The sequence below is a fragment of the Paramormyrops kingsleyae genome, chromosome 17, assembly GCF_048594095.1.
Source record: "Paramormyrops kingsleyae isolate MSU_618 chromosome 17, PKINGS_0.4, whole genome shotgun sequence".
NCBI classification, from domain to species: Eukaryota; Metazoa; Chordata; class Actinopteri; order Osteoglossiformes; family Mormyridae; genus Paramormyrops; species Paramormyrops kingsleyae.
In genome coordinates, this window is record NC_132813.1 from 17922399 (window position 1) to 17949016 (window position 26618).

The following is a 26618-nucleotide window of genomic DNA, read 5'->3' on the forward strand; positions in this document are numbered from 1 at the left end:
GAAAGGGGGCGTCACAAACAACACTCGGTTTTAATAAGTATAACTTTATTGAGCTTCCAGAATCCACACCATCCATTCACTGCAGGGCTTCAACACAAACTGGCAGGTTTGTCCACTTTAAAAATACAGACTAGACACAACAGTATGGTAACTACAAGGGCTGGCGTGCAGGACGCAACTGCTGCTGATTCACATTGTATGTCACAGCTGGTACGTTAGAAGGTGACGGTCCCCAGAAGCAGCCCCAACTGCACCATCCTTGGTGGGGGGTGGAGGTGAAGTAAAGTGGCCATTAAAGGCAGTTGTGGCGGTGGGTTAACTCCAAAGGTAAACAAACAACACAGTCTTATGTAATTAAATAATTTCTCTTACTTATTACTGTGATTATTAATGGTGTTCATTAATAGTGATAATAAACACATACACAACCAAGCTGCGGCTTAAATCAGAAGGAAATTACTAGAGATCATTTTGAACTCAACATTTTCTAACCCAACGACTGGCACATACATCAAGTCCAAACAGCACACTGCCCCTTTTCCAGCACAAGTGCACACCTACTGATGGACAATGGCATTGCAATTTACACCAACAACATAGAAATGAGAACTATTCAAAAGTGCCATCATTTAAAAAAAAAATATATATTAAAAAAAAAAAAAATACAAAGTACCAGAAATGTTGGTAAAAGTGGACTTGACTCTCAGCTGGTGCATAATGGGCCTCATTTCCAGGTGTTGCTCTAGGATTGTCTTCAAACTTTCAACTTTACCTGCTGCATCAACACCCAGTAGGGACAACTCAATATACCATAGTAAATACAGGCTACAGGGCTCCGTATACACGGAAGTTACTGGAACAAACAGGAGAAATGGATACTCATACTTGGATAGCATTTTAGTGATCAGACCACAAAATTAGCAGTTTTTCTTACAGTGTGCCAGTAAAATGGTGCTAAACAACACAATACTGAAAACTTGCAAAAGCAGTGTCAAAAACAAAACATTTTTAAAATTAGTATTTGCTCACAAAACCATCAGCTGTGCAAGTCTGTGCCATACAGGGAAAAATAACCCTTACATGTTATTCAGGCCCAGAGAAATCCATGCAGGCATTGATGAAGACAGCTAAAATACAACATAAGACTGTGGGAACACTGACAGCAACCAATTACATGCAGGTATTGATGAAGACAGCTAAAATACAACATAAACCGTGGAAACACTGACAACTAGAGGTTCTGCAGCCTGTGGTCAGTGGAATGGTTTGCCTAGAGCCCTCAGCACTTTTCTGCTCGAGACCCTGCTTGACCACAAGTGCTTCTTTTTCTGTCACACTGCCTAGTGTGCACACAAACCCACAGGCTTTGAGACAGATGTAAAGATATCAAAATGCAGTTGATATTACAGTGTGTTTTATTTTCACTTCATTTGCGCCCAGAGATAGATTTCTATCTACTCTACGACTCAATCTACTCTACATTCTATAAACATCTAATAAAAGCCCCTTAAATTCAGCACTGAAGATGCTGAATGTTTCATCTCTCAACTGTATATAAATATACTCAAATCACTGCCAGTAAAGAGCACTGAACTGACTCCGGTCACACAGTAAAGCGAGACGCAGCGGGGAGAGGACAGCTGTGCTGACAGGCATCTCCGCGGCCGCCTCAGCCTCCGGCACGAGCAACTGGTTCCCCTGAGGCAACCAATGCATTACATAGAGAACTTTAAGGCCATCTAGTGAAGGAATTCATAAGCTTTGCACAGAGATAAAGGAACAGGAGCTCAGACAGGGAGGAGGAGAGATCAGCAGAAGCTGGTATCACCATCTTTACTACAAGGGCTGAATGCGTAAGAGACGAGGTCTTTTGCAGTCTCGTGGAGGGTGCCCAGTGACTGCCCCCATGCCCACCCACCCCTTGAAAATGTGCTTTTACGAGGCCCCTGAACACCTCGTCCAAACACGACAGCACCCCCTTCAGCCGGCTGGCATATAACTGGCTCTGCAGTTTTTCCACATAGGCATGAGCCAGCCAACCCCACAAAACTATTAACTTGTGCTTCAAATTCTCAAGGGTTTAACAAAAAAATATATATATATTTACGTTCCACGGTCGGATGGGCAGGGCAGATGGGAGGAGGTTTGAGTGGGAGGAGGCGCAGGCGGGGTGGTGGAGGTCAGGTCAAAACGGCTGCAGGAAGATTACAGTACATAAACTGGGGCTGATCCAGCCATGTTTGGACTGGGTGCATCACAGGCCATCCTGCCTGGAGAAGCTCCTGTATACTCGACACACACATGTTTGGTGTCACTTGGGAGTGTTAATGTAGTGTGTTTGATGGGGGTGCAAGCAGGTGAGGAGGATGTCAGTGATCCGAGATGGACGTCTGTCTGCCGGACGGGTCTGGCAGAAGGTAGACGGGGCAGGTGGGTTGGGCAGGGGGTGAGGGGGGCCATCACTCAGCGCGGGGAGAAGCCTGTGGCTATGCTGCACCCCACCACCTGGGTCATGTCCCAGATCTGGGCACAGAACAGGAGGGAGAACAGAATGGCAGCAGGGGGTCAGCATGAAGCCCAGCAGCACGTGGCCCATAGACACAAGCTTAGCCAATGTTCCGCTTTTCTGTCACTTTTCAGAATTGAGTAGTTATCATTATTCTGTAACATGTTTCACTTTGATGGGTTTAAAGAACACGAGAGCCACCAGCAGTCTATGAGACTCACCTTGACCACACGGTCACTACCGCAAGTCACCATCAGGCCCCGCGACGGGTCCATGTCCATCTGTGCAATGTTGTGCTTCCCCTCGTGGAAGGTGGCCAGGGGAGTCCGGCTGGAACATGGAGGTCATGATGTCACCAAATACATTTATGACGTCACCAAATACATTTATGACGTCACCAAATACATTTATGACGTCACCAAATACATTTATGACGTCACCAAATACATTTATGATGTCGAACACACAGGCATACTCACTCCTCATCTCGGATGGACTCATAGCATGGGTCGCAGACCCGCACTTGGAACTCGAAACCCATGATGGGGTAGCTGGATCGCTTGGAGCTGCACTTCCCGCACACAGCTTTCCCGCACTTCCTGCAGTGGTGCTGAGGACGCAGCAAGGCATAGGCCAGTGGTCAAAGTTGAGAGGGAGGCCATCTTGGCCAGATATATACATTGTGGTATCCCTGCAATGCCATTCTTAGCATGTTGGCCTGGATGTGGTACAACTGTCTGATCACCACTTCCACTATGTAGCTTGTACCTCTACATGCCACTTGGGGGCGATGTTGCAGCTGATGAAGATTAAACCTTAGAGCACAAGGAGGCCAGGCCTCTCCTCACCTGCCGCAGCCCCAGGGTCTTGGTGTCCCACATCTGCTTCAGGTTCCAGAAGAAGGGTTGCTCACACTTTTGACAGGAGTCACAATCCTCCCACTGCGGGGCCTGGGGGAAGGGGGGGAATGATGTAATAGGTGGTGGGGGGGGGGGGGGGGGGGGGGTTCTAAGCTAAATTACTTCCCCATGCACACAGCATGACTGTTTGTAGAAGCGAACAAATGGAAGAACGTAAACATCATCGCCAACAGGGTGAGAGATCACGGCCGGTCAGGCCAGTAACCAAGGAGACGAACGGAATGTGTGACATGAAGGAAGCAGAGTCTCGAATCGCCACTGCTGACACAGAGACGCGGGGGGGGCGGGGCTTAAGGGGAGGAGAGGGAGGGGAAGCCGGCGGGGCACGTCACCTCCTCCCGGGGCGTGTCCATGTTCCAGACGGTGATCCCCCCGTCGGCAGAGCAGGACAGGAGCTGCCGTGTCAGCTGCAGGTAGCAAATGGCCTGCACGCGCTCACTGGGGACAAAGCGGAGAAGCGTGGGCACAGGGCAGACCACCAGGAGTGCCGAAAAACAGAGAGGAGGGGCCAGAATTATTCATTATTCATCTATTCAGCAGAGCAGAGTGGTGCCGCCCCTTACTGGTGGCCCTGGAGGAGCAGCGTGCGGCCTTTCCGTCCCCCGACGTCCCACATGATGATGCTGTGGTCCGAGGCCCCGGAAAACAGCAGCCTCTGCACGGGATCCCACCAGAGGGCGCCAATGCTCCCTGAGGAAAAGGTTAGAACGCAAGGCTGTGGTGCAGGTTGTTACTGACTGAGTGGGCCTGCTGTGGTGTGGGGCACCAGCTCCGCCCACCCGGCACAGATCTGATCACAGGTAGCAGCGGCACAGCACGAGGGCCCCCCCCCCATGAAAAATAAAAGGATCCCCAACAACCGGAACAGAGCAGCCCCCTCCCTGCTAGCGATGCTGGGGCGAGGCACGTCCTTTGCATTTGCATTTCCGAATGCCAGCCTTCTGACGCCACTGCTACAGCAGCCAGGGCGAAAGGGGGACACTGAAGTGCCTTTGTACCACGCTCTCTTTGTGTGACACACAATGACAGCTTGATGGTAGAGGCACAGCACTCGGCACAGAGGGCAGTCTGTGCCCACACACCTGCTTCCCGTTTGCCTCCGTGTTACCGCGCTCCGCTAGCCTGGAGGCAGGGGGGTCTGCGGTCCCACTTACCCTCGTGGCCTTTCAGGGTGGTGATGACGGAGCACTTCTGCCTCTCCAGCCTCAGCAGGGTGATCTGGCCGGCATAGTCGCCCACAAAGGTGTGCTGAGTTTCGTTGTCATATCTGAGCAGTTGGTTAAGGTCGGGCCGACCGAACGAGTACACGGTCACGGTGAAAGGACGGGCGCACAAGCGAGACAGACGTGCTCTCCTCTGGGATGGAGGGTCGTCTCAAAGGCGAATACATTTTAGGGAAAACAGTAAGACGGAAGTCATAACCGGCCAATGCCATACACCAATTTTACGCTGTGCAAAATGGTAAATTTTCATGAGGAACTGAAAATGGTTTTCGGGAGGGGGAATTTCTGAGAGACGGCCACGATTCTCACCCCGCACTTGGCTAAATTCATGCCACAAGGGTCTCCGGAGAATTCCACCGCTTCAACATCGCGACAGAACAGGTCTTCAGTCACCCCCCCCCCCCCAGGGTGAACAGGGCACTGAGTGCCTCTCACATCCATGCCTATCTATTTTTAAGCAGAAAACACACAAACGTCTGCAGTTATAAGGTTTCTAATTGGCCGTCCCTGTTTCTGAAATTGTAACCCATCAGCAGGGACTCTGACGACACAAAGGTCTGATGACCCAGGACGAAATGACATCAGCCCACTGACCAGCCAAAGGGGATTAATGTTTAAAGGAAAAATGAGCCATTCCCCTTACCACTAGAGGGCGTGACTGAGTAAAGGGTACTGTAGGCAGGAGGCCCATGCTGTGAAGCAGTGCCGGCCCAAGATGGCGCCGCTGCGTGTGCACATCCAGCTAACGCACTTGTCGTGTCCGGCGGTGATTACCCAGTCGCTCTCCAGCGAGAAGACGATGGCCGATACACGGTTCTGATGGGCTGCCAACATGGACGCGGACACAGGGACAGGGAGACGGGGGGGGGGGGGGACACAGAGACATCGACTTCAGGAGGAGGTGAAGAAGCTACAGAGCTCAACCATTCAGCCTCATTACTGAAAACCGCCTGGGGGTGGCGGGGGGGGGGGGGGGGGGGAGCAGTCCTTCTGCATTCACATCAGACGCCTTAGCGGCTCACAAAGCAACGGCTTAATAAGGGGGAGATGAGGCTCCCCATAGGGGGGGGGGGAGCAGCTGACGACCATGTGGGTCTTAGAGACGAGTGAAACGGACCCCCAGGGTGGGAAAGATGCCCCCTAGTGGGCACTTGGGACGAGGCACAACTCCAAGCCCAACATAAGCAGCAACAGCCTGAGACCGAATACCAGTGGAAGACGGGGCTTACGAAAGCTGAAGGAAGCTCACCTACCTGCGTACGTTTTCACATGGTTCATCTTGTTAAAATCCTCCGAGATGCTAAATTCCTGTGAAGTACAGTTGTAAAAAAAAACATCATATAAATGTGTTGTTTTCGTGCTACTGGCCAAATGATCGCGACAAGCTCAGCTCAGACAGATTCTATATTTGACAGGGAGTGATGACCATGTCGTTACAGGCCTGTGCGTGTGACCTACATCCACCATCAAAGGGGCAGTTCAGAATTAGCTGAGCTGATCTGCATCGATGACATTTGGCTGAAAATAGGTAATAATGACCTTAATGACTAATGACTAGGCAAAGCTGACCTTAGTACTGACAAACAACCCATAGAGGTACGGAGCTTGCACTGATTACAGCGCGTTGCCGCACCCACAACATGACAAACCACCTCAAGAATGAGACCCTGAATGCAGCCATGTGGCGGGTGATACCTCAGCATCACACTAGTCTGAATGGACCAGTGTGAGGTTTTTTTCCAGTGGCTGGAGCACCAACCCCCATGTCATTCCCTGTAAGTTGGAGGACCTCCTCAGAAGCCCCTGTTACACTGGAGTATTGCGATCTAAAATCACTGACTGCCCTAACTGACTTCTCATTGGCCTTCCCTGGATTAATCTAGGCCACGATTGGCCAGGTTGCATAATGCTGACTCTCGGTGGCTTTCATTTCTCCTTTCGTCACAGCACTTCTGAGCCTAAGGCCCCATAACAATTAAACTGTGCCTTTGACAAACTGGAAGTGGAGCTGAGCACTGGTCAGACACGGCTTCCTACCACAACAGCACCGTTGTCCTGGCCCACGAAGACACGTTTGCTCTCATGGTGATATTCCAAAGAGGAACAGGGTGCTACGAATGACAGAAGCTTTATTGAATGTGCTACTCTGCACAGGTCATAGAGAAAGCATAGATAGAAAAACCAACCATTTATCCATCTATCCAGTAGAGCGAGAACCAAATAAGATAAACTAGCACTGACATCCAGCAAATACAAAAAAGTACTCAAAGTACTCAGTGTCAGAGGTTTCAATTCCTAACCAGGTTAATTTAAATAAAGCACAAAATAGAATGATGGACAGACATTAGCCATCAGGATCAGACTTACAGGACACGGTGTGGTAGATACTGGGCCAGTACTGCCCACTGTCCCGTTTCAGCCAGACCCGGATGGTCCTGTCAGGGATAAGACTTGTTAGATTTCTCAAAAACAAAATGACTCCAGTACCTTGACGATTGTGTGTGTCTTTTTGCTCGGTGATATTAGCACTGGGGTTTTGGACTACCCCTGGAGAGCAATGCTACATTACAGCTGACGGAAAAGTTTGGACCAGCTAAGCAATGCGAGTCCCGGGCGTGTTTATCGGTTTACGTGCACATGAAATTGTGAAGGCGACCTGCAACAGGCCGGATGAAGACCGGCGAACAGCTGCAGACACAAAGCGTGCCGCGTTGGTGTTTACATGCAGAGCCGGTCAAGCCTATAGGCGATATAGGCGGCCTCCCAGGGCGCCACATGGGATTCGAGCGACAATAGTCGGTATGACGAGACAGCAGAGCCATCATGCAGCACAGAAAATTACGTTTAACGACTTTTAAAACAAAACTTAAGAGGAACTGAAGTTACGTTTCGCTAACTTAGTATGAACTGTAAGCGAGTATTACATCGAGTATCAGACGGGTGCCAGTGCTGGCTGGCTAACTGAGTCAAACAAAGAACTGAAATCGTTGAACCTTGAACCTAACCGGACACAAACCGAGCGAAAGTCGGTTTAAACTGCGATCGGTGCCGGTCTCCAAAAGCAGAATCTCTAAGCGTCGGGGAATCCGAGAGGCCGTCCAAGCGCAGCGCGGCGGGGCCGCCGACGGGCAGCGGTGCTTACCGGTCCTCGCTAACCGTGATCACGCCGTCCTCTTTTGGTATGAGCAGAGCGGCGTTCACCGCATCCTGGTGCCCCTCGATCTTGTTTAGCAGGACGGGTCTGGAGCTCTGAGGCCTCGAGTGGATCTCCGCCGCCATGTCTATTTTCGTTCCGTTTTTTTTTCCTCTTTTCCTCCTCTCCGTCTCTCCCTCTTTTCAGTCAGCTGACCAGCAGTAAGCGGAGCCGTGCAGGGCCGCGCCGCAGGTAAACCTTCAGCTTTTCGCACCAAAACTGAAACCGAAAGCGCTTCTCCTCCTGGGTAAGATACTAAAACATGTTCCCACTTCACATCAACAGCATGCAACGCGCTTCTTTATGGCAGCGGACGGAGCGCGTTTCCTGTGTATCGGCACAGCCGCCGCATCTTCGGCAGGGGTCTCCGTTTCTCCGCCGCTGATGCCTGAAGTAAGGTTACTCGGGATTTTAATCCGTCAGCTATTCCGAATGAGCGTTTACTCAGTCCGGCGAGTTCACCCACATGCATGACCGCTCATCATCATAAATAAAACATTCAGCCATTCCCCAGTTTAATACTTTATTAAATACTGCATTGTTACAGACAGAGAAACGTTTGGGAAACAAAGTTGTATAAAACGGCAAGGAAATGTCAATAAATAACTGTCGATTTAACACAATACTACTAAAGAGAAATACTTCGACAGTAACAGATGGCTTTACAGGAACATATCTGCAAAACCACGTTTTAAAAAAAGTATTTCCGTATATATATATATATATAGATATAAACTTGGGTGACTAAAATAATAAAAAAAAAAGCCTGATCGTAAAGTTGCACTGGTGGTAATTTCGGTCGTATTTATAAAATAAAAAGGTGCTGAAATGCCATGAAAATACATTGACATTTAGGGGAAATCAATATTTATATTTATATATATATTATATATAAACTTCATAGCAGCAGCATTACAGTATTGGAGTAACCTGCCGGGAAACAGTGTTCACCCAGTACGAGGGGCAGAGAGGGGAAATGGCTCATGCATGGAGAATGGCTAAGAATATAATTTCTTACATGTCTACATTGGTATGGTTCTCTAAGACAAACACCAAGGGATGAGTCCCCACTCATTAAACGATCACCGCATGATGTGCGCAGACAGACGGACAGATGAGCAGGACATGTTCGTCCGAGTCGTTCGTGTCTCTTTTGGCTTTGGAGAACTGGAGCTTCAGAAAGACGTCCTGCTTGTGTCCTCCAACGGGAAGCCCTCACGGCTTGTTCATCTGACCCATGAAGAGAATCGTACCTAAAGAGGAAAGCGTATGATTTACACGCTGTGCTTGCATGTTATGACCACATGCGCTGATAACTAAGCGATATAGCACGGGAATGGAAAGATGAGGGATGAGCGGTGCGAGAGTGTCGATCCGCGCCTTCGCACCTGTAGGGTTGTGCCGGACGATGAAGAGGAACGGTCTGTCCACGGTGACCCACGGGGGAGATGATCTCGCCAGCAAGATTGCAGCTGCGTATGACAGGCAGGTTACACTCCTGTCACTCACCAGCTACCAGTGCATCACAGTGACTTGTGTCAATCCTACTCTATGACCTACGTTAGGAGCATTCATACTTGAGCACTGGTGTGTCTGTTGCTCAGCAATTACATCAGCAAAACTCTAGGTGATGCATAATTTTGGATATTGCACTCATTGTCTTTCCACCCTGCAGTATATTCACTTGTTGAATCACACAAGTGAAACAGGAAGAAAAAATAATTAAAAAAAACATTTAACATATCCATGAATCGAGTCCTGGAATTTCTGCTGCTCCAAACTTACCGTAGACAAATTTGGAGAAATGCCAAGGCACTTCAAAGTCACTTATTCTGCGTTTTCCCTGATGAAGTTAGTGTCTATACTACTTTTTACTTTTCTAGTCGTGTAAAGTACGAATAAACACAATGGAGGTAAGGAAAATTGGCGCAGTCATCCTGAGTGTTTTGTAAACCTGTTGCTGTGACGGCTGCTGAGGGTTATTTCAATAGCACATCAGTTTCAGTCAGCGATGGCAGTACACCTGGGGATGAAGGCTTCACTCCCATAAAGACGACGAATGCTGCCAAGGGGACCAATCACCGTTCTTCGGTTCAATGCGTAGTTACATTTCTGGGGAGGTGCCCGTCAGGCTATGGCGTAGGCTGCTGTGTGATCCACAGCTACGCCATACTTATGACGTCAATTCGACACAGAGGTAAAAGTCTGCCTTTAGTGCTATGGCACGGTCAGCCCCGCCCCTACTGGGGCCCTAACACACTGGTGCATTATGGGTGAGCCCACACACTCTTAGCATCCCCTTACTTGTTGCAGCAGCAGCTTTAGTCCCATCTTCTGTGACTTCGATCTTAGCTTTCTGTAGGGCTTTGGAGACGTGCAGAGGCTCTGTGCCTTAAAGCAAAGCACATCAAGTAAATAAACATTTGCTATGTCACCTCTAGGGGGCACTGAACAGTCACAAATAGCTTTTTTTTCCTCACTCGGAAGTAAAGTTTCGCAAAAGGAACCATAAAAAAAAAATAATAATAAAAAAATCACACAAAGCCACGAGACATGAGTCATTGACTGTAATTGTCAGTCACATTCGCAAACAAATAGTGTCAGGCTCTTCCTGTAAATGTCCCAGTGCAAAAGGCAACACCCTGTTCTGCAGGGGAGTGACACCTTGTGTTACTTACTTATGTGCTTAAAATCAGCTTTGCCCATAGAAAACATATCGGTGATGCCCAAGGCAGAGAGGGAGTCTTTCAGGTCAACCTCAGCTTCTGCAGAAAACCTTCAGGGGAACAGAGTCGAGGAGAAGGAGATGGTCACGGCCTCAGGGCTGGCTGCCGGAAGCAGAGCATGAGGAAGGGGTCCAGCAGACAGGCTGACCCAGCTTATTTAAGCTCAACAGATGTGCTTTGAAGGAAACTTAACATCTCCTGGCATGAAGGAAAGATCATAAGAGTTTGTGATAAAGAGGAACAAAGACTAATGGGTTTTCTGAAACTGAGACCGTTGTGATTTCACAGCAGAAGTAGTAGTGCAGGAATCAAAGGGGAAGCAGCTATCAGATAGTGAATCATGGTGTCACAGCACACTGACACTGAATGGGTGCTCACTGCCGGTTCAGGATACTGTGAAAACAGCAGCCTGTCGACCTTCTGAAGCCACAAGGGCGGCGCTCACCTGGGCAACAGCAGCCGAACCTTCCTCTGAGTGAGCAGTCGCACCCAGCCCTGCACGGCGGCGGTGCTGACGTGGGGGATGATCGCCGAAAGGGACATGTCCTCCTCGAGGGGCAGGGCGATCAGCATGCTGATGTTGCTGTGGTACGGTAGCTCCACCACCTTGAACTTAAGACCCTGCGGAGTGACGGCCTGGCCTGGTGGGTCGACACAGATGTTTCAGATTCCACTAGAGGTCTGCAAGCTCGACAGCAAATTTAGGTCAAAAACTCAGGCTGATATTTCAGGCCCATGCAGGGCTCTAACCTCCATTCATAGTCTGCTATGAAGTTCTGAAACTACTCTAAAGAAAGCAAAGACCTCTCGTGGTGGGTCGTCCACCTCTTAACTGTACGGTCAGTACAGGGAGGAATTAAAATCACAGCCTTCAGCAAATAAAATCCCAGTGAGTCACACTCAGAAGCCTGACCTTCGTCAAAAATGGCACAGATGACACAAGAGTGGAAAAGGGGGCACTAGACTCACCGATGTTGAAAACATTCAGCTGAGACATCATGGGCACTTTGGAGATTGTGCCGTCCGCCAAGTGGAAATTCCTCATCTTGGTGTTTTCCAGCTGGAAGCGAGACTTCCACAGTCCCTTGAAGTAGATGGAATTGAGCACCACCAAGCGAGTGAAGGCTGGATCCAACATTTGGGGCTCGATCAGACGCGGAATCATCCCTGGACGGGGACAGATGCGATATTAAAACTAGAGTTCTCGTCAAAGTCCCTTCAGAACACCTTTCAAAGCTGAAGTATTAACAGGACAGAGAATCCCACTATCACAACAGCCTAGTTTACATCCTAACGTCACAGATGTGGCAGGTCACACATTCTGAACACTTCCCACCGTGCCAGACTTCTCAGGCACACGCCAGGGGACACATAAGTGTCAAAAAATGTAGGGAGTAGCTGTGATGGGGACACCACAGTCATTTCACCCAGACACTAAGTGAAGAGTCACATCACTCACTACATTTACAGCTTAGTCCAGCTACGGTTATAGCTTGATGACACCATTTAATCGAACGACTGTCCTTGTCCCAGTATACATACATGGGAGGGGAAACCATTTATTGACCGAAGTATGTCAGACTCTACTACCATAGGTGGCGATATGGCTCCTTTTAGCACTGGGCTTTTTCCGGTTGGCCCATTACGTCACAGACTAAAAAAAACAATAAAACTAATAATAATTGGGGTGTGGAGAAATGAAGTGGTACAAGCTTTAATTGCGATCTAGTCAGGAAGAATAGATACAACAAGATCAGGACAGCAGAACAAGAAATAAAGTATTTTATATAATTTACTATGTAATAAATATTGGGGTATTTATGAAACAAAGGCAGTTGACCATAAATTTCTCATGAACCCATCTAGGAGTGATTTAAACGGCAAGGATGAAAATGATTATTATTGTCTCAGAGAACGCATGCAACACTCATGCAAAAGCAGCGGAGGTAAACTTTAAACTGATTTTTAAACATATACTAGATAATCTTGAAAATTAATAATTATAATTATATAAAATTGCAAAACTTTTTTTTCCCTATGACAGAGTAAAAATGTTTTAGCAAGACTTGAACTCCCTGCGCTACAATATCCGTACCAAACTGAAGGTGCAAAAAAGCCTGATCTTAACCTAGCCGACTAGCGATACAAGTACTGGATGTGCATAACATGTGATGTTGGCATTAATATCACACGTTGTCCAGTCCTACTGCAGCCATTTTTTCGAATTCAGTATAAGATCACAGCGCCAGGCGCTGTGATGTCATTTGGCACCGGTACCAGTTTTTACGCCAGTGGAAAACCAACACCTTGAAGTACCGTACTTTTGGTACCTTCTTAAAGTACCAAAAGTACGGTACCCGGTGCGGTGGAAAAGCACCCTTTAGCTGAGCGGTGAATTGGACAGCTTTACAGTGCTGTGCATTTTGTACGTGTTGTACAGCCTCTGCTGTGCTCCAAGCTTCTTCTGTTACTTCTGGGTCAAAGCCCAGGGGAGGGAATCTGTGCAGAGTGCCTAGGCCAGTTTATACATGCAGGAGTAAAAGAGTTAATCCACTCCCAAGCGCATTTTCTGGGTGTCAGTCTGATTTAGAGAAATTCAATTTAGTTCAATGTCAGGTCAGACTAAGATGTTTACATGCACTTCAGAAGTCCGGCTTTAGTTGGACTACCACAAAAATTTGATCTTCTTAGTGTGCACGTAAACGTACTGACTGCCATGGTAATGAAAACAGTTAACTTGATACCTTGGCTATTGGAGGGAACTTCACAGACTAAACTTTGGCAGAGAGTAACAGCATACCGTGCTACACTGGGACATTAAAAGACAAACTAGACTTCAGTTCCTAAGTCTTAATTAGTTCCAGAAGTAGTGTGGATGAAGAATTCTAGGGAAGTTGTAATGCAAGCCAAAAAGAACTAAATTGGTTACAAGGGTCTTATTTACGGCATAACACAAGCATGGTCTAAACTAAACCAAGATAAACACCATCCTATAACAATCATCTGCTTGAAGGAAAAGGCATTGGCCGTGCACATATTAAGCAAAAAAAATCCTACATTTGTGCCCATTAATTCCAGCTATTAAGTGTCAACTCTGACCAGGGTTTGTGTAAGATCTCACCTTTGGTATGGTTCTTCACCCAGCTGTTGATGCTGGCTGAAGCACCATCCGTGTTCGCAAAGTCAAGGGTCCTGACCTCACACTGGAAGTTGGCCTTGTTAGTGGCCACAAACTTCTCATGGATGTCAAAGCCTTGCTGGGTGAAGAGCGCGTTGGCGATGGTCACGATGTCCTGGTTGAACTTGGAGGTCAAGCTCTTGTGTAACCTTTTCAGCATCTTGTAGGGACCTTAGAAAGATGTGGAGGACAGTCGGTTTAGGTCTCTGCAACTTGGTGCAATGTCTGTTAATATGCGTTTTTGTTTATATGTATATAATTTTTTATATAGAGGCCGTGGAGATGGAGGGAAAGCAGAGGGAGATGGAGGGCAGGAATGGAGGAAGAGACTTTCTGGAAGGCAGAGGGAGGGCTTGAGGGAGGCAGGTACCGTTCTTCTTGTAGCGTAGTGCGGTGACCAGCTGGTGGCGCGTTACCCCATCGGCGCCCGGGAGCAGCATGCCGAGGATGCTGGCTATGCCGTGGGGAGACAGCAGGACGTTCTCCTGCGGCCGCGAGAGCACCACCTGCTGGAACACCTTTATGCCCAGATCCGAACCCCTCTCCCCATAGGAGGGGGATTGAGAGAGCACCCCCCAGCAGCAGAGGAACAGACAGGCAGAGAGGCTCAGTGTGATGTAGGGGCCCATCGTGAAATCAGCACTCAAACCTGGGGGGCAGAAGAGGCAGGGGTGTCAACTGAGGATGTCATCTGGAACGGCAGACTTTCAATTGAAGTTTAATACAACATTAGAATTAAAAGGGTGGAAAATCAATAAGGCAAATATTTCCTTTGTAGTATTCTAAAGGGAACATCCCTATGTCTGACTCACAACATCCCACAACCGATACATCACTGAACCCAGCACATTTCATCAAAATGTAAAATACAGGTAATGATCGCAGACACGAGCGGCGGTGTGCGTGGGACGTGCGGAGGACAGGGTCCTCACAATCCTGCACGTTCACCCTTCCTCGCGCATGTTATCTTGTCGCAACAGGAATGCGCTGTGACAACAGGCCACAGAAAGTACATCAGATTAGGGTGAAATCAATCCCTGCCGTCTACCATCACGTACTATGATTAGTTAACTTTGCTGCTACAAGACATGATCAAAGCCCTTAGTGAGTCACCGCGATGATGAACTACGTCTTAAGGTGCAAACAACTCGATTGCCCTGGGATGCATATCCAAATAATGGCTAATGGATACAACAGTGCTCAAAAGATTAAAACTCAGTATGTTGAGATTTGGCATTCAAAGCCCTTAAATTCCTCAGTTTTTATTAGCAGAAAGGGAACTCGTTAGCAAGGGCTGGCCTGAATACTCACAGGCTTGTAAATTGTATATTGGGGTAAATGGCTTTTAAACAAATGCTAAACCTCTTCGCCACCATAAAGAACTACTGATCCTGAATGCACAAAATCCACATTTGGGGTTCACACAGACTACCGTGCATGTTAACAGTAATGTGCACATTATACCTGCATACATACATGCATACATAAAGTGGTATTTTAACGTGGAGGCAAACGGGCACTCAGCGTTAAAAGAACAGCGGATTTTCATTAAGTGTCTAAAGACTGAGTGAGTCTTTTTACTTCTTCCTAACCACCCATGATATAAAACCAGCGGATATTGCGCAGCAACACACACCAGAATGAAAATATATAAGATAAACGTTAAAATACGCATCGTTCATATGAAAACATACCCCTTAAACTAGCCACCCTTCCGCTAATACCACCACACATCACATCACAGATATCAAACTAATCTGGCGGCATGACCTCATGCAAGCGCGTATGATCTGTCATACAGATATAGACGTGGTTGCACAACCAAGCGCACAAAACCCAGAATGCAAATGCCGATTATGCAGGTAACGCGTTAAAATCCCGGTAAACACAAGGTAAACATCCGCCGCTGACGTTTACGGGAGCCATCGGGAGCAGTCCAGCTGCAACGCTACTGAAATGCCTCATAAAGCGAGAGACGCCGCATGCATGCACGGCCACCTGTCTGAGAAACGCTTACCTTAAAAGCCAACGATTTTCTGGGACAGCCTATAAAACCAGTTTTAATCGCACTGGAGATGATTATATAGAAATATAGATATATAGAAATGTGTACAGTCAAGTCCCCTGAAATGCACACAGAAAGCACTTTCAGAAATCCAGAGTAATGCGCTGGCTTTTGCCTTTATATGACGGGTGAAGGCAGCGCCTCGGGCTTCCGCCATGAACTCCGCCCTCTCCCCGAGAAGCCGAGCCGAGCCGAACAGAGCCGAGCAGAGCCGCGGACGAGGCGACTCCTCCGCAGCAAAACAGGAAATTCCGCAGACATAATGCTAACCACAACCCCCTAGGGCTTTCGGTCCAAATGAAACTGCGGGTAGGTTTCCCAGCCGTTATAAGGTGTAGCGTCTCCCCATGCGTAGTCGCACTTATGTCAGTTGCACTTGGAAACCATCCAATCTCTGATGAAGTCATTTCTTCAAACTAATATTTGAAAAAAGGTATGAGATACAAAAACACTATTCTTCACTACTCTTAAAGCAACTTGTTTCAAAAAAACAACTTACCATCAGAAAAAGGGACTACAGACCTGGCACGTGATTCAGACTGGATGCAGACAGGTGTCCACTTTCCAAGGGCCAGAGACCAAGTCAGAGAGGACTGGGGGGCAAAATGATGTGTAAGGATGCGCAAAACAAATAGTCCATGCGTGGAGCAGGTGTGGATGGGAGACCATTGGTGGGGGGGTTAAACCCATAAACTCCAAGCCCCACAAACACTGCAGGGAGGCGTCTTCTTCAGGATGCGGAGATATCACAGAACACACACTCTCTTCCAGAGGGACAGTGTCATGGGCATGAATACTGGGGCAAAGTCATGCTCAATTCCTAAGGCCAGAATGAACCAGAAAGTCGCAGAGCCAAAGACGTGATTCATTGCCAAAGTGCACTTTCATAAATCGCAGAACATGCAATCAAGACCACGGGGAACTGATAAGTCAGAGCAGGCGGTTTATAATTAAAGTGTGGTTCAAAAATCCACATCATCAGGATTAATGTGTCTCCGTCGCTTTTCACAACCTTGTGGGGGAAAACCGTAGGAATCGCTTTTGGGATTCCCGCTGGGACACAGGGAAAGAATGGGACAAAGAACAGCTGTGTACGGAGCACCGAAAGTGGTTTATTATCTTTAAATCTGCGTCATGAATGACGATGGGTACAAAAACAAACATCTCATTCCATTTTATAAACTTGAGTGCAGTTAGAGCCAGAACTAGCCGACTGTTTTCAGTCATTATTGCTCAAGGATCTCAAACAAAGTTGTGGAGAAGCAGCTGGCCGCAGGCGGGACGGAAAGGGCGAGTCCCCGGGTCCGGGGGAAGCCATTCGCAGAGTGAGAAGGTGCCGTGAAGGTGATCTGTGTCAAACAGGCTGGAGGGGGGGGGGGGGGCCCGCGCTGGGGGCCAGATGGTGCACTCACTGCTGCAGCCACTTCTGAAGAAGCACGAAGACGTGATCCCGTGCCAGTGCCAGTTGGGGGAGGTCCTGCTGCCGTGCAGGGTACATGTTCGCACAATGTGCAGTGCCTGGTCGAGGGAGGGTGGGGGAGGGAGGAGTTATCAATGTGTACCTCTCACAACCAACAGATAGTGAATATCATACTGCTCACTCAGTCACTACACAGACAAGGTTACGTACTCATTTACAAACATCCATTTTGTTTTTTTAAAATTAGCAAACATGCTTGTTTTTTTTTTTACATGGGGTGAGCAAACAAAGCTGTCCAATGACAGCCTGGTTTACTGGTGTAGAAGGAATGAGCCCTTGATCCAGAATGCTAGAACAAAACATGAGCGGTCACCTTTGATGAAGACCGCCGGAAGGTCATCGCTGATGTCCTGGGTGATCCCGAGGGCGTGCCACGGGTCAATGGAGCCGTTGGGGAAGACGATGCGTGTCGCGTGCACATCGTAGCCGCCGTAGAACTCGTTGGTCTGGGTCACCGCATCTGCAATGGCCGTCGCATTCAGAGAGGCGTCGTACATGTCCTGACACTGCTGCAGGAAGTACCTGTCAGGACAGGAAGACCGCCCCCGAGATCAGGCAAGACGACACAGTAGCCTGCTGACAGGGATCTGTGTAAGTGCACTCAGTGCCTGCCTGCCAGAGGGTGATCATGTGATCGGCAGCTAACCAGTCAGCTGTGAGATTCACCTTTTGATCCCCTTTGGTACAACGGAGGTGTGAAGAACTGTTTGATGACAAGTTGCTGCTAAAGTTTAAAGTAATGAGGACATACAGAGCAATGGAGCAGGAGAACTTAATTTCCACGTTAACTATGAAAACAAGAGCCGGTCACTTACGCTTTTGCTACATGGAACTAAAAATGAGATCTTGGTGCGGGGGCGGGGTGGGGGGGGGGTGAATGAGGCATCTTTAGATGAGTTGGCACCTCTACTTACTGACCAGAGAGACAGAAGCCGCACAAAGAGCCCTTTTAATGCCACACCATAATGCCAGGGCAGATTTGGCCTGTATTCTCACTGAGCTCTGCCCGTTCTCTTTTTATCCCCTCCCTGTCCCAGTGACAGCAGGGGGGGGGGGGGGGGGGCAGCTGCCAGCAGGAAGGGGGGCTGTGTGCTCCTTGTGGGACTTTCCGTGGGTCTCATTCCATTGTCCCTCCCAAAAACACCCCCCCCCCCCGAGGGGAAATAGCCAACCCAAGGGCACGGGGGGGTCAGGCGGACGGAGGATTGATGGGGCACATTTTATCTATGTAAGACACAGTTTTTAAGGTTTGAGAAATACAGAAATATTCTTAGCTCCATTTCCACACCCCAGCGAGCCTCAGTGTAAACGGTGTTTACTGAAACCCCCCCCCCCCCCCAGGGCACGACTCCCACACACATTTATTCAGAACCCTTTCGGTGGTTCTGCTCCATTCGCCTTATCCACAGAAACATGTCTGCCGCAGTGTTTGGAGGCTCTGTGTTGATCTTCAAAGCGGCTTAAGGCATTATCACCTCCGGGGCATGGGGGGGGCTGGCATCCAGAGTTTAAGGGGGGGGGCTTTGTGACGAGTCAGGGTGGAGGACTCACTGCAGGGGGAAGCCGGTGAAAGGCTGGTTAGGCGAGTCTGTGCTCTGGTAGAAGCCAAACTCTGTGCAGGTCTGGTAAACCCACTGTCGCCCTGGAAACGAAACGGCAGAGACATATGATCAGAGGGCATCCTCTCCTGAAGGTGGGCACAAGGCAGGTGGCCTGTCTGCTCAAGGCCCTGAAGAGGAGGATGGCCCAGAGACAGGAGGTTGGGGTGCAGCTCCGTGAAGCATTAAATCAAATGCGAGAAACATGCAGACACGCCTCACAGGTCAGCCTGCGTGACGTGCAGGGGACCGCAGTCATGTTTCTGATGCATTTCACGATTTAATATCTTTGAGAGCCCTTCTGATTTTTAGGACTTATCTGGGGGATTTCAGTAGTTTTTTTTCAGCGAGTGCAATCATGTCTGGCAGATTGGAAGAAGGATTATGAAATGAAAACCATAAAGAAACACTGGGGGAGGAGGGGGGGGGGCTCTGAAACCGCCAAATGGTTTCTCCCACAAAAAGCTAACAGAAAGGCAAATAATCAGCAACGCGCAGCAGTTATCTACCCCGAGCCTGACCCTCGGCCCACTGTTCTCACACACCATTTCCTGCCATTGGGATTCCTCCTAAAACCAAGGAGACCCGAGCCAAGAAAACAGGCCCCGGGAACCAAGCCCCAGCGAGGTCACCGTGATCAGAGGAGCGCGGCAGGGTGGAGGTCACCATTACAGGACGATAGGGGGTTTGGGTCCTTTTGGTGAAGAGAAGGGGGACGGATTCCACCCAGGGGCTGCAGCTGATAAGCCCTCAGTAAGGCGTAGCGGACGATGTGACAACATGCCAGGTTTGGTTTGTTGCGTCTCAACTCCCTGCACCTGGTTAAACTACAGCCAGGGCTCAGGGTTAGGCTGCGGCTGCCAATGCCATGCCTCCGATTACAGCGACAGTAAAGACAAACAGTCGAGAGTTTCAGACTCCTTTAGAAGTCAAGGTGAGCAGAAGAGGCAGAGGTTTGGCTGAGGCTGATGTAATGGCACTCTGCTGTAAAGGGGGCCGGCTCCCCCAGGAAACACCACCCCTCCAATGCAGCCGAGTTTATACTACTTATGATAAAATGAAGCTTCATGAACCACTTGCTGTATTTTCTGACCCCACTAGATGGTGCTCTGTTCAATATAGGGCTCAAAGCAAACCAAGAGCACCATCACTAAGTTTATACTATTCCTCATTAAAACCTACAAAAAGGTGATCTTCAAGTCAAGGCCAAAAGTAGGCCCAACTTCACCAAGACTCCACCCCCTATCCCTATCCTCCTCACCTCCACCAGCAGCAGGCCCACTCCAGGAGGTATTGCTCATGTCCTTCAGGTATGTAGAGTAGCTGACATCCAAGCATTTCTGCGAGAAGGTCTTCAGCATGAGACTAGTGACCGCTGCGTACCGACTGTAGGGGGTGCCCAGAGAGGCGTCCATCATCACCCCACAGAGCACCTTGATGGTGACGTTGGTCCCAGGAACTCCCTGTGCAAGCAGAAATCAGCACTGACCAACAGCTCCTACAAGCCAATTCTACTCAATCCTGGTCCTCAGAGCCAAAACTTCGGTGGGCACTAGGTTTTGGGTCAAATCCAAATGAAAACTATGACACTATGGCAGAGTTTTCATAAATCCTGACAGGACCAATCAACTTACTATATAGCAACCCTTAAGAAAGCTCTTCGTCAGCTTTCAAAAACACCACCACCATTAAACAAGGAAACTTCATATAGGTCAACCTCACAGGCCTGCAATTGTTCCTTATTCCAACAAGCTGCCTTTTTAAGCACAAACTATGATTCATAGTAACATTTACAAGATCACGACATCTATTATAATAAGAATATCTGTTCAGGGCAGACGGCTACGTCAAACTCGCGCTGGATCCCACACAATCCAGTAAGACCTTCCACTACAAAGAGACCAGTAAGGTTGACCTGCAGATCTTTTCTGTGGCTCTTCTCTTTGGAGGTAGGCATCAGCCCTCCATTGTGGCTTTCTGCACTGAAGTACTTGTTGTCCTCTCCTGGAAACTGACTGGAAATCTGACTCACGTCTTACCTCTGCCCCACCTAATAATGAGTGATTGAGCTGGAGGACAGCTGCCCCCAGGTTAGAGCTTGGCATGATCTCCAAGCACTTTGCACCGTGACGGCAGCACATGAACAAGGACAGTGATGACCACACAGGAAGTCACGCGAACAGACTCCGCAGGCAGATCACTTTACACCACAAGGCTGGGAATACATGACGTTTCAAATACACCAGACCTCTCCACACATGGTCATATGCTTGGTCTTCCTCCCAAGGTCTGGTGCTGAGTGACAGAATAGTCTGCATAGAGCTATGAAGCAGGCCTTTCGGCTGAGAAGTTCTCACAGAAGGGACAGTGCCAAGTGTGGGGCCTGAACCAACTTCCAGCTGAACACAAAGCTCTAGCCAACATCTGCCAGCTAAATAAAAACTCCTCTAACCCCCCTGGTTGAAGGGCCCATCTGCACCCCTGCCCACCTCAAACTCCCTGTTATCCTCGTTGTACTGGACAACATCCATGAAGTTGCCGGCCACAGTCTCCAGGAAGTAGGGAATGTCCATTTTGGTCTGGATCTGCAGGTCTGCGCAGAGACTGTTTGGGATGAGGGGAACCACACACACACACACACACACACACACACAGCACAGTGAGACATACTACCTTCCAGTTAAACCGCTTCATTAACTGAAACGTATTTTTTGCAAACTAAACCCTATTAATTCATAACGACACACAATGAAGTCATGATAACACCCATCTGCGTAGGCAAACTGACACCAAGCCCAGCCTGACAGCAGCACACGAATTTACTCCAGCCTTCAGGCGCAAAGGCCATAGCTTGCAGAGCACTTTGATGCCTTTGCCGCGGCCCCGACTTCCTACAGCAGCCCCCCCCCCCCCCGAGGCCTGAGAGGGTCGCTGGCAGCAGCCTGGTCTGTCTGTCGAGCAGAATCAAAAGGGCTCCTGGTGGCTTTCTTTGCTGGGGGGCTGAGGAATAGAGCCCACACCAAGTCCTTTAACATCGCAGCTTTATGTACATCTGAAATGCAGGATGTCACGTTCTGCCTGTTAGTTGACGTTTACAGGGAATCGCCTTAAGGCAAAGCTTACATAATGAGCTGCTCCCTTAATGCTTCACTAGAACCGGCAGTAAAAAACAGGTAAAGTAGATGCTTTTTCATTTCTGGGTGGTGTCCCCCCTCAGCACAACAGGACCATAAAAGATAACGAGATCAGAAAGCTCATGCACTATATATACCTGGACTTCGCACTGTCTGGAAATTTTAAGTACCACTGGTATCCAGTCTATGAGGAGAAAAACATTTAAAAAAAAAACCCCCCCCCCCGGGCTCTCTCACTGGATGAAGTGACTCAGATTACCCTAATGACCAGGCCCATATTTTCGGGGGGGGGGGGGGTGTAATTACCCAGCAGAAAGCATCCACATTTCAGGACTCATTTTGGCCAAGCAGCACCCACTTGCCCAGCCCTGTTATTTTCCACTGAAAATGTCTCTGCAGGAAATACAGCGGAGAGGAAAGCAAAGGTCTCCCCCGAAGCAAGAACACTGCCTCATTAAGCTTAAAGTGTGACACAAAAACTGCAAGGCGGCCAAGTTTGAGCAGCTCCCCAAGCCTGGACATTGCTGGTGAAACGAACAACATTTAAAAACATATGCAAAGGGAAAACACAGCAGAATTAAAACGCATCAGCTCAGTCTACCTAGACCCTGAAAGGGGAGGCACCGGCCCAGTCCGGGAGGGTACCTGAAATCTTTGGTGATATTCACATAAGTCTCGGGGTCCTGGAGACGTCTGTACAGAGTGTCAGAAGCCTCCTGGACCAGCAGAGGGCACTCTGGGTTTTCAGCCGCAAGAGACTGCCTCACTACTTCAAGGTACTCTGCGCAGAAAAGAAAAAGGTTTCGCTTTCCCATGTAACATCCTTATTTTAACCTCTGAGAAGTGACTATTGTTACAAAATGCAGCTACTATGTCTAAATGGGCACAGAGTTTCAGAACTGCTTCAGCCTGCATATAACTGGCCCAAATTCTGCAGACTGCAACATTACACCAGGTTAGATGTCTAGCTGGGCATATGGTCTGAGAAATAATAATAAAAAAATAGACATACCAATAAAATTTACACTCAAGTAGTTTAGAAATTGGGGGGGGAAGCTCAGTATTTCCAGCTATAAAATCATATTGCCAGTGATAAAGCAGGGATAAGAAGAGGATGGTAAACACAGGGTCACAGAGACACGATCACCAAAAAGCAGAATTAAGAAGAATGGCGCCTACTTCAGACTCTCATGGGAGTTGGCACATTGGGGGCGGGGCTTAGCAGGTCCAGTGTGACCAGATGTTTCCTGAAGACAAAGTGCATCACAGACCCAGGGACAGCCGGGCACTGAGCCTGTGACCCCCTCAGTGAGAGGCAGAGGGAGGAATCCCGGGCAACGAATGCCAGCCCCCACCCCCCCACAGGCTGGAACCAGCAAGATGGCAGGCTTACCAGGAAAGTTAACGACGGCGTGCACGGGTGCGCTGGTCGCCACTGAGGCGTGGACCAGGTGTGGGTACTTCAGACGGAACCAGGCGGCCAGCGAGCCGGGATACGAGCCGCCAAAAGTTACCCACTTGCTGCCGGTGAGTCCCCGTGCAGCAGCCATGGACGAGTGAAAGTGGGCCAGGTCCGCCAGGGCCTGCCGGCTGCTCAGGTAGCGGAGGCTGGCGAAGCTCAGGTCCCTGTGGCGAGAGGAGGCCTGGGGTGACCTCAGCATCCCATGTAAAGGGCAAAAGCAAGTGGGAGAGCAGCAACGCAGGGGTGATGGATGGAACGGAAACGGGAAACTACAAAGACTCCTTTACTGCGAGAGACTGTTCAACAGCAAGGCCACAAAGGGGCTTTACCTGGAGAAACACCACAGAGACGATGTTGGTTTACATGAAGGAAAATGCAGGTTAGAGAAAGTATGGGGGGGGGGGAGGGGGGTGGTATTAGTTATTATAATATTGACAGTGCAGAAGGATCAAGCCAATCTGCTTCTAACTGCATAACTTAATGTTTGAAAGGAGGAAGTGTCTCACTTACAGCCAAAACTCAGTTCCTGAACTTCAGCAAATTGCTAAACTGCTACTGTAGACCAAGGGTCTGAAATATCTGACAAGAAATTCCATACGTTTCCTCTTAAAAAGAAAAATTACATCAATATGCCATACCAAAAACTAGTTGAATCGGGTGTTTTCCAGAACCGTAATCAGAGTGTTTATAGCGTTAATACCGGACGCTAACGGGAATATATGGGAATCAACCTACAGAGAAGATCGTACGGAACTGTCCTTCCTTTTGTTTGCGCATGACTCCCCCTAGCGGTCATTTCCAGAACTGCTAATAAAAAGGGGAAACGATCTTTCCTTCTGCTTCTTGGAGCCAAGGAGAATCAGGGAAAACTCTCTAATTATGTAGTACGTAGCCCAAAGTGACTGCCGTGCAAGTATTTCTTCTGAAAAAAAGATACATAATGAACCATAAGTGAGTTAATGTAAAGGTATTACTCTAATTTTAAAGAAAAAGCCTTATTTCTTACTCAGTAGGACGACTCTTCCCGTAGAAGCGGTGCTCCAGCATAAAACACAGGGCGCCAAGCTTCTTCGCATATGTCAGCCAGGTCCCGTACTGCATCCAGGCGGGATTTGCGGGACCCTCCCCCCCGATCATGAGAAACACCGGGCCGCCGCTTCGATAGAAGGTGTCATTCACGAAGAACCTCTGAAATGGGAACATTAACCTGTCAGACGCGGCAGCTCACGCGAACATTTAATGGTTGTGTTTTAGACATGCACGCCGAAAGACTGAGTTTACAGAGTCCTACCTGTTTCCAAACTCGGGTTTCGGCACCATCGAAATGGTCCAGTCTTTGCGTGAACCACTGCTCCTCCACACCAGCACCACCTACATCATGCACTTTATGAAGCCGGAGCGCAGCACCGCGCAGCCCGCCATAGCGAGCCTGGCAGGGAAATGACAAGCAGGCGAAGACGAAGAGCCCCTGCAAAAATCGCCGCAAATGCTTCCACGCCATGTTGTTTGTATGGAAAGTGAAACATGTGACACTTATTTGGTAATTTACTATGTCACGTGACGTCGTCACCTGATTTTTAATATCTTGGCTGTTGCTAAGGTGCAATGGCTCTTCTATTCCTCCAGATGGCGCTCTTTCTGCACTTGACGCTGCGCTCTGAGCTATATCGATATCTCCAAATTCATTTTTAGCTTTGAATACTTTCACTTGCGATGCGATACACTCTGCTGAACCACATTTTAATGAGACTAGTTTACGGAAGCGATGGTTAGTAAAGAGACTTTTAAAATATTTTCATTTATTTCTCTTTCTGTTTGCTGTTATTTATGGTGTGCGTCATCATATTTACACATTTGCATGTGTGTACCGCGGTGTTGATATACGGTTCTGCCAAAAAACGTTCGCTCTCATTACATCTATTTATGTCGCAAGCTCATCGCCTCAAGTCATTCATTAACATGATCTCGACGCCCAAGGCATCTGCTCGTTTAGGTTAGTTACCCCATTATATGTTACCTCTTTTTGTCACGGCTGTTTACACAGTTCCATCTGTCAAATATGCATTTATCCAGGATTCATTACAGTTTGCTTTTATATGGCGTGATTCTAAACAAAACAACACTTTGCAGCACAGATTGAGTTACAAGACCCGCATCAAAGTCTAGCATTACAGCGGTTCAAACCAGAGAGCGCCTCCTGCAGGTTGTCAGTAACTGGTAAATATCTATATTATGTCCAATTACCTGTTTTACTCTGCGAGTCACAGATCACTGTACGATTGTGTGGTTTGCGTGATGCGGTATAACTCACTCATGTTGCTTCGTCACTATAGTTCTACTGCTTATTAATGTGCAAGAAATTTTAAGAAAATTCACAGTGTCGGTTTTAATGATAACGCCGGTTTCATTTACATTTACGTTCAATAGATGCTTTTATCCAAAGCGACGTTCAACTGAAGCAAATAGCACATTACGAACATGGGCGTGAAAGCTTAGTGACCTTTTAAATATGTAGCATACAACTGCTTAAGCATCGCTTTCATGGTTGTAAACATCCCTTCGTTCTCGTTATAACGAGGGTCCTTGGATTATTTATTCAAATTATTTCTATGTACCCTTTTACAGTTCACTTTTATGATTAATTTAATTAATGGATAACACTTTACTTGAGGGAGTACAAGTAAGTTAGTAACTCAGTTATTAGGCCACTCAAATACAAGTTATGAACAGATATAGTAAGTGCATGAAGCACACGAACTGAGATTATTGATTAATGATGAACAAACAGTGCTTGGCTAACTTAGTTTCTGATTAATTAATAATCCAAGTGAAAATGATAGATTACCTGGATTCAAATAACATTCTGAGTGATAGCCAACATGGATTTAGGAGAGGTAGATCCTGTTTAACTAATTTACTTCAGTTCCTTGAGGAAGCTACAAGAGAAATTGATCACAAAAAAGCCTATGACGTGATCTACTTAGATTTCCAGAAGGCCTTTGATATTGTCCACCACAAATGACTCTTGCTTAAGCTCAAAGCTGCAGGGATTTTAGGAACCGTAGCAGCTTGGATCAAAAACTGGTTAACAGACAGGAAGCAGCGGGTATTTATTAGAGGCTCAATGTCAGAG

The 26618-nt window shown here is 48.1% G+C and overlaps 3 protein-coding genes across 3 annotated transcripts; all 3 read right to left on the reverse strand.

Moving 5' to 3' along the window:
• Positions 1–24: 24 nt before the first annotated feature.
• Positions 25–8209, reverse strand: wdfy1 (WD repeat and FYVE domain containing 1). Its single transcript, XM_023844210.2, has 12 exons — positions 7792–8209; positions 7017–7084; positions 6687–6760; positions 5903–5957; positions 5323–5473; positions 4581–4693; positions 3990–4116; positions 3759–3864; positions 3355–3456; positions 2986–3116; positions 2728–2836; positions 25–2523 (listed from the first exon to the last, which is right to left on the reverse strand). The coding sequence occupies exons 1-12, from the start codon at positions 7926–7928 to the stop codon at positions 2464–2466; spliced, it is 1233 nt and encodes a 410-aa protein (XP_023699978.1). The 5' UTR covers positions 7929–8209; the 3' UTR covers positions 25–2463.
• A 139-nt stretch (positions 8210–8348) lies between these two features.
• On the reverse strand, positions 8349–15985 carry serpine2 (serpin peptidase inhibitor, clade E (nexin, plasminogen activator inhibitor type 1), member 2). Its single transcript, XM_023844221.2, has 9 exons — positions 15764–15985; positions 14117–14395; positions 13690–13917; positions 11538–11735; positions 11014–11209; positions 10521–10618; positions 10147–10233; positions 9231–9314; positions 8349–9095 (listed from the first exon to the last, which is right to left on the reverse strand). The coding sequence occupies exons 2-9, from the start codon at positions 14373–14375 to the stop codon at positions 9058–9060; spliced, it is 1188 nt and encodes a 395-aa protein (XP_023699989.1). The 5' UTR covers positions 14376–14395; positions 15764–15985; the 3' UTR covers positions 8349–9057.
• A 918-nt stretch (positions 15986–16903) lies between these two features.
• On the reverse strand, positions 16904–25028 carry prss59 (serine protease 59, putative). Its single transcript, XM_023843966.2, has 9 exons — positions 24777–25028; positions 24492–24673; positions 23417–23649; positions 22669–22804; positions 21379–21493; positions 20151–20352; positions 18843–18933; positions 17605–17813; positions 16904–17329 (listed from the first exon to the last, which is right to left on the reverse strand). The coding sequence occupies exons 1-9, from the start codon at positions 24984–24986 to the stop codon at positions 17220–17222; spliced, it is 1488 nt and encodes a 495-aa protein (XP_023699734.1). The 5' UTR covers positions 24987–25028; the 3' UTR covers positions 16904–17219.
• Positions 25029–26618: the final 1590 nt, after the last annotated feature.